The following is an 8,430-nucleotide window of genomic DNA, read 5'->3' as shown; positions in this document are numbered from 1 at the left end:
ATGTCAGGGCCAACTACTTTGCATTGGCTGGCAGCTAAAAGGATCTTAAGGTATTTAAAAGGGACAATTGATCTTGGTATTTTTTACAAGAGAGAAGAAGGAAATGCAACACTTGTGGCGTTCACAGACATCGGGTATGCTAGTGACATTGATGATCGACGAAGTACTTTTGGATACGTGTTCAAGATCCGAAATGGGGTTGTGTCTTGGTCTTTTAAAAAACAACTTGTGGTGTCTCTATCAATAACTGAAGCAGGGTACATTGCAGCGGCTCTTTGTGCGTGTCACTGCACTTGTCTTAAAAGGATCCAGGGAGAAATTGGGATTGTGGAAGATGGTGCTACTGTGATTTCTAGTGATAACAGCTCTTTTATTTAGTTGTCCCTAAATCCAGTGTTTTATGGGAAAAGTAAACACATTGATGTGAGATTCCATTTCTTGAGGGATTTAGTGAATGCAAGAGTTGTTGAACTAAATTATTGATGTACAGAAGAGCAACTTGCAGATTTAATGACCAGACCTCTGAAGCTCAAACAGTTTGAAAAACTTCGTGCCATGTTTGGAATGGTTAGCGTGTCAGAAGTAAGCTAAATATATGTGTTTAGCTTAAAAGAGGGAATGTTAGGTTTCTAAATAAATGTTATTTAGACAGTTTAATAAGATATATTCTTTCGGGAATATAAAGTTTCTATTAGTTAGGATTTGTTTTTCAGTAGAAAGACTTTGTTTTGTTGGATAAAGTTTCTGAAATTCTATCAAGTATGGTAGTTTATCTCGAGTCTTTATAAGGCTTATATAGCCATCTATTTTTGCTGATTAAATACATTCCCTTGAGTAATGTAACTTTTATTCCACGAATTTCTAACAATAAGCATATAAATGAGTATATGTTCTGATTAATTATGGAGTGAGTGAGGATTGAATTCAAGACTTGAAATAAAAAAGAATAAATTTTTTAATCACTTGAATTATCCAAATTTTTTATTTACCTAATGAAGAAGTTTATAGTCTATTCATTACTTTTAGGTTTGTGATAGGGACCAAAGTTCTAGTATGTATGATTTTCTTTTACCCGAATGGAATCAATGCGGTCTAAATTACTTGGCTTGCACGATCTTCAGTCTTCACATTAACGTGACATGTTTCTCTTACGCGATATAATTTCGATTAATTAATAAATTGATAGCGAGGTTACGGAGATTATCTCTTAATATTATTTGAGATACACACTCAAATTATCTTATATTTGATAAATTTGTACACATATTTAGTTAAATATTTTATTCACTTTTTATAGCTAATATGTACCCGATTATTCTCTATTCTTAATTCAAATTGAATATTTTAAAACCGTCTCACGTAAGTTTTGCCGAGCCAACATCAATAACTTTTTTTCCTTAAGAGCATTTCCAAACATGATCTCCTGTTAGCTAAAAATCCTATGCGGCACTTAGATATAGATATTAGGTAAAAAAAATACCACTGCAACCACATCACCTGTTAGCAAAAAATTTAGATAACCTTCATCTTGTCTTCTATATTTGTTGAATTTGTAGGTGTTATCTATATATTGGACGTCAGATGTAATTCATGTTTAAACCTAATTATACACATTACTACGTACACATACACATTAATACATGCATATATTTATATAATATTTAATACATAAATATTAAAATTATTATTTTATATATAATATTTTTGATCTATATAATATTAAGTGTGAAAATATTGTTCTCTTATTAACAAAATTTATTAATTATTTTTAACAAACAATATATATATATATAATACAATATATATTAGTAACTTTTTATTAAAAATATTTTTGTAATATTTATATGTTATTATATTTTCAGTTGTAATAATTATTAACTTACAATTATATATTTTATTCATGTATTGAATTAAGTATTAACTAAATTTATTTTATTATTTAAAGTTTATGTATATATATACATATAAATCTGAAAAATAGGAATAAAACAATATTTTTGAATATAGTTAGTGATTAAGCTAATATCACTAGAGTGCATGGCCTTACAGATTCAATAAAATTTTACATAATCCTAATTTGGCTAACCATTTTAACTATGATGGTTGGAGATTAGAGCCGGCCAAATGTGCGGGTTGGAACCGCCTGTTCGGGACCGGCTCGTACGGAAACCCGTAATTATTCGGCTCAAACCGGGCCGGTTCAAGCCCGAACAATTCGTTGAAATATATGAGCCGATTACGAATCTAATATTTGAAAACCGGGACCGGACCGGCCTGCACGTACACGATCCGCGAGCTGCACCGACTGCACAACCCACCCAGTCCGCACAAGCCCGCGGGTGTTGTGTCTTAATTGTTTGCTATCTAGACTACTCATATCTCCTGCCACTTGCAAATTGCACTAACAATACTATAATAATACTTATAATAATTCTAGTTCATTTGCTTTGCTCCTGCAACAACTTGAATTGAAGTGGAAATATGGAATAAACTGTACAGGCATGCACAACCCGTTAACAGCCCGCACAACCCGTTAACTCACGATTATTTGTGTACCGATTACGAGTCCAATTCGTCGGTTCAAACCTGGCCCGAGCCCGGTTCGTTCTTCAACAGGTCGGTTCAGTGTTGACATTCCGAGTGCTCAACCCGTGTGCGGCCCGGCCCGGCACGCACGGACCGCACAACTGGCCAGGTCTATTGGAGATGCTCAAATAAATTATAGAGTTAGGAAGGGGACGACCATATTCGTGTATGGACCTGTTTTCAGTATTGTATCAAAAAACCTAATTGGTAAAATTGTAAAATTCTCATATTTAAATTTTGGTATGACTCTATTTGTCCGACCCGAATAAGGGAGAGTTTTGGTTGAATTATATTATTTGGTCGAATTTTGTTCACTTACTGGTAAAATATAGGTTTAGGTCTTTCCTGAATTAAGCCCCGTATAAATTTTAACATAAAGCCCAATTTTAATATCTCGGACTACACAGTTTATGCTCTTCTTGATTAGAGCAATTTCAACAAGTTAGCTATTTAAAATTATAAACTAAAATTTAAGAAATTTTGTATAAAATAAAACTCTAACAGTATCCTAGTACTTATTTAAAAAGTTAGCATCATCCTTATTTATAAGTAATCATTAGTGATTCCGAATCTTACTTTTAATAATAAAAAAATTATTTCTCTCAACTTTTTCATTTCAAATGTATAACTAGAGTTTAAATATAATAATAAATTATTACTATAATTCATTTATAAAGAATGTTGTTGGATTTGAATTATAATAAAATATCCTAAAATTCTAGGATTTATTTTTATATTAATATTTTTAAAAAACATGTTAAGACTCTATTGAAGTTGCTTTTATAAAGTTAAAATTTAGCTAAAAACAAATACAGTCTGGCAATCATGGTCATTAGTCAATGATTTGAACAACTTAGTCTGGGTCAGGGCTCAGGCACACTGTTGATACGAGGTCTCGAATCATTTGGAGGAAACATGAACTACTTAGATTTAAGGCCGTTAATTTGTGAACCATATTAGTTGGAAACATGGAACATTCTTAATTGAATTTAAATTTAAATTGCGCGACGGACGGATGGCAATCGGACAGGAGACGTGTCTCCTACTATAACTGGAGGCCCACCTGGTCCTACTTTCTTTTTGTCCATGTGTTCGATTCCATTTTTCCTTGTCATTTAACGTGATCAAGTTGAACTTGTTACTTTGCGCAATTAATATTTAATACTCCCTCCGTCCCTAAAAACGTTTCCTCTTTGTGTTGGACACGTTTGTCAATACACACTTTTGATCGTTAATATCTTTAAATTCGTATTAGTATTAAATATAAAAATTTCAAAGTACTAATAAATACGAATCCAACGAGATCACTCATGACTATGTTTGATATTATAGATTAGACGTAAATTAGTAGTCAATCGCTTACCGTGAACAGTACCGAAAGTCAATATAGGAACATCATTTTGGGACGGAGGAAGTATTACCTTTGTCCCGTTAAATAATACGCATTTCGAATTTTTTATAAAGTATAGTTTTATAAAAAAAATTAATTTTTTTTAATAAAAGTTTAAACATAAAACTTTTATTCAGGGAAAAAAAATTTTAAAAAAATATTGTGGAATTATGTTTTAAATGAGCATTGAAAAACGTGTCAAATAGTAATGTATAGAATTTAATGGGACGGAGTAACACCAGTTAAGTTTGGTTTTTTATTTTTATTCTTTTTGTCTGAGAATTTGGTTTTTTATTTTAAAATTGATTGTAGTAAGAAGTTAAAATTACGTTGTTGAATGTGAGAGAATATAAAAATAAGTAAAACAATTAAGGTGTTTTCTCAAAAATAACTATGAATATAATATTGTTTGCGAAAATACGATGATTTTTTAAAATATATTATAAATTATAAGTTTTTTTTTGTAAAAATGTTGTTTTTTAAATTATTTGCACAAATAGAATTTACAACTTTGCACTTAAAATTTACCAAAATCGACCTCACAAGCAACTTTAAATTTGGTATTATAATTATTTTTGATTATATAATAAGTTGCTTAATAAATTGTACATCTCAAATCAAATTCAGCCTTGCAACAAAAACAACTTTAATTATTTTTCAAAAAATTTAAAAAAGAAGCACAATTTGGTTGCAAATCTTAATTTTAACAAATATTTTAAAAAAATATTAAATAAAAAAAAACTTTAAAAAGCATTACCATACTATCAAGTTTTTTTTTAATTTCTCAAAAAATCCGGCCATAACAAAAAAGTATTTGAAATATGTAGGAGGAAATTGTTAGCAAATAAAAGGGACCATATGTTTGTGTTTAAAAGGGTATCATGTGTAACTTCTTAATTTTGATGATCACAACACAGCAAACTATCGTGTTGTTATCTGAGAATGTTTGCAAGATATAACAGTTTAATGCCATTGTTGTTTAAGTATTATGACAGCAGTGATCTATTTCAGCAAGCTATGATCACAATTTTCGGAAAACAGCAAGCCGAGATGCACAGTCCAGATTCAACAAGGAAGTCAAATTTCATGGAGATTTTATAGGAACTTCTTTTATATCAGTTGTAAGGACTTCTCTAATAAATATACGTACATTATATATATAGCTCAAGTATAATTCGTTTTAACTTATTCAAATTGATTTCCTAAATTTTAAGAGTTTGTTTTTCTATCAAACTCTATCTTCTTCTTTCTGTTAAAACGTTTTATACTCTATAAAATAGAAGAGATATTTTATGAACGTTGTTCTTCTTTGTTTCTCTTCTATCTAACGTATACATGAATGTTGGAAACCATCCCAACGATTTTAAATGGTAGAATTGGTAACTAGCCGTTGTAATTTGTTGGAGTTGTTTCAAACGTTAATGTGTGTTTATATATGAGGTTTCTTGCAGTTTTTATGACTGACGATTTGCAAGCAAGAACACATACAACTCCTGAACTTTATTGTTTCTAAAATACTCTCGAGCTCTGAATTATATACACATATTTTATTGAAGAGAGTCTATAGTTTGAGTTGTAAACTTTATCATTGATTTGTATTGTTCAAATTATATTGATTAGTTGCTGGATAAGTTGGATAAGGGAAACAAGGGTTTAGTGGTACTTTCTAGAGGAGTTTTGTACTACGGGGTAGTATAGTACTTAGAGAGCAGGTTCTTAAATAGGGTTTCAGCAAGCCATTATCAGCAGCTGGGATAAATGGAGATATATTGTTGTATCTTGTAGTTGTAACTTTCATTGATCAATAATATATTCTCTTACCAAGTTGGTAAGGGACCAGGACGTAGGGCTTAGGGGTCGAACCTGGCTAAAATTCTTGTGTGTTTTATTTACTTTCCTGCACATTATTTTCTGCATTGTATTTAGTCATCTCAGCTTACCATCATTGTCAGTTTATAGTTCTGTTGGTAAAATCTCAGTAAGCTATTATCGGGTAAAATTTAAAAGTAACCCTAGTTAGTCATAATCAACTATTCACCCCCCCTCTAGGTGTATTTTCAGTTGGTATCAGAGCTTTGGTATACTAATCTTTCTGTAACAGGAATAGTATTCGATCAAAATGGCTGACAAATATCCCGAAGGAACCTCAGACTACCGAGCACCTCTTTTGCTTGGTACAGAAAATTACAACTGGTGGAAAGGTCGCATGGAAGTGTATCTATCCAGGGAGCCACTAGCTTTGAGAGTTGTTCAGAAGGGTCCATTTGAATTCAAGGACAAGGAAGGAAAAGTGAAAGACATTGATGATCTCACGGAGGCTGAACTACTCAAATACAGTTTCAATGGAAAGGCTAGGAATTCTAGGTTATGTCCTAGTGAATGTGATAAAGTCTCTTCATGCAAATCAGCTAAAGAGATATGAGATACTCTGGAATTGTATCACGAAGGATCCAAGAGCTTAAAGAAGGTGAAATTGAGCAAACTAATGAATGAGTTTGGAAATTTCAAGCTTCGAGATGGAGAAACTATTCGAGAAAGTCAAGCTAGATTCCAGACAAATCTGAATGCTTTAAAGCAACTTGGAAAACATATCCCTCAAGAGGAAATTAACATGAAGATACTTAGTGTTGTGCCATTTATCTATGAACCAAATATAACTGCTTTGGAATCCTCTCCAACTATAGATACTATGGATCAATTGGCTGTATTTGCAGAATTAGAACAATTTGAAAGCAAAATCAAGGAAAGCCAATCAAGTTCTATGCAACCTCCAGTTACTCAAATGAAGCAGTCAGCTCTTCACACTAATGAGAGCTTACTGAAATCTAAAGATGAGGATTGGGGAATTGCTGCGATTCTTCCTGAATAGCCTGGATTCTCCCCTTTAATATCCAAGAAGATCAGAAAGATGATCGAGAAGAAGAACAAGTTGAAAAGAGATAAAGGCAGATTTTCTAACAACAAAAAGGTCAACAAGGATTCTAAAGATCAGACATGCTTCGAATGTGGAAAGCCAGACCATTATAAGCGGGACTGCTACAAACTGAAGTCAAAACAATAAACTGTCTTCAAGGATAAGAAGAAATCTAAAGCTCTAATGACTTGGAGTGATGATGACTCGGTTTCCATTGATGATTCAAGTGGAGACATGATTAATCTTGCCCTAGTTGGACTTGATGATGATTCTGTTCGAGGAAATTCAGAAAGTGGCTACCTAGAAAGTGATTCATAAGAAGATCAGAGTGAGGTAAACTCTTGTAAATATAATTTATCTTCTGAAAATATTATTTTGGAACCATTAACCATGCAGGAATGTGAGAATGTATCTATGGGAGAATATTATTCTCTTAAAGCTGAAAATAGCAAGCTAAAAGAGAAGAATAATTATCTCAGGACTATGGTTCAAGATTTGACGAGCAAAGTGGATACTTGGATTGACAAGAAGGTACCTACACAAGCTGACAAAGAGGCTGAAATCAAGGATCTTCAAGCTAAAGTCAGTCATGTGGAAAACTTCAACAAAATTCTCCTCAAAAGAAACAAGACTCAATTAATGGAGATCACAAAGTTAAAGAAGGAGATTGAAGCAAGGGATGAATGTTAGGAGCTATTCAAACTCAGAGAATCAATAGATGCAACACCTTCAAATCAAGCAGAAGAACCATCTTGGCAAGCTGAAATTATAAGTCAGCAAGCTGAAAAGATTGATCTGCTCACAAAGGAAGTTGAGGATCTAAAAAGGGGCATGGGATCTTTTGTTCAAGGAGAAGAGAGTATCAAGTCAATGATGAACAACACAAATATTTTGTCAGAGAAGGAATTGGAATGAATGACAACAAGAAGGACAAAGCTCTAACATATGAACGAAAACATGGCATACCCTATGATTATGCTATGCCTTGGAAGATATGCAACAGATATGGAAAGAATGGGCATCTGAAAAAACATTGCAGAGTTCTGAATGGACAGAAATCATACCATGGAGGAAACAAACAAAAAACAGCTTACTATGGTCAGAATGGCAGAACAAAGATAACTTACTATCATCAGGCTGGCAGAGTTAAATCACCTAGATTTATCCAAAAATTAGTGCAGTAATTCGAGCCGAGTCGAGCCGAGTTCGAGTTTTTAACAGTCAAGTTCGAGCTTTTTTTTATCGATTCGAGTCGAGCCTGAATTGTGTGTTCGAGCTCGGCTCGGGTAATACAAGAGCCGAGTTCGAGCAGTTCGTGAGTTTTCGAACTTAACGAGTTTTTAATGAGTTTTCGAGTTTAACGAGTTTTCGAGTTTTTTCACATATTTTCGAGTTATCGAGTCCTTATCGAGTTTATCGAGTCTACGAGTTTATCGAGTTTTTAACATGTTTTCGAGTTATCGGGTTCTTATCAAGTTATTTGAGTTTTATTTTTACCTTCGTAAAAATATTTCTTTTTTGAAATTTTGACTTATAATTT

General features: G+C 32.6%; 1 protein-coding gene across 1 annotated transcript; it reads left to right on the top strand.

The window, feature by feature from the left end:
- Positions 1 to 378, top strand: LOC141685246 (secreted RxLR effector protein 161-like). Its single transcript, XM_074490359.1, has one exon. The coding sequence runs from the start codon at positions 1 to 3 to the stop codon at positions 376 to 378; it is 378 nt and encodes a 125-aa protein (XP_074346460.1).
- Positions 379 to 8,430: the final 8,052 nt, after the last annotated feature.

The sequence above is a fragment of the Apium graveolens genome, chromosome 2 (genome assembly GCF_009905375.1).
Source record: "Apium graveolens cultivar Ventura chromosome 2, ASM990537v1, whole genome shotgun sequence".
NCBI lineage: Eukaryota > Viridiplantae > Streptophyta > Magnoliopsida > Apiales > Apiaceae > Apium > Apium graveolens.
This window is presented reverse-complemented; position numbering and strand designations above follow the sequence as displayed.

Coding starts and splice junctions, on each gene's coding strand:
- LOC141685246 (XM_074490359.1), top strand. CDS start 1: ATGTCAGGGCCAACTACTTTGCATTGGCTGGCAGCTAAAAGGATCTTA.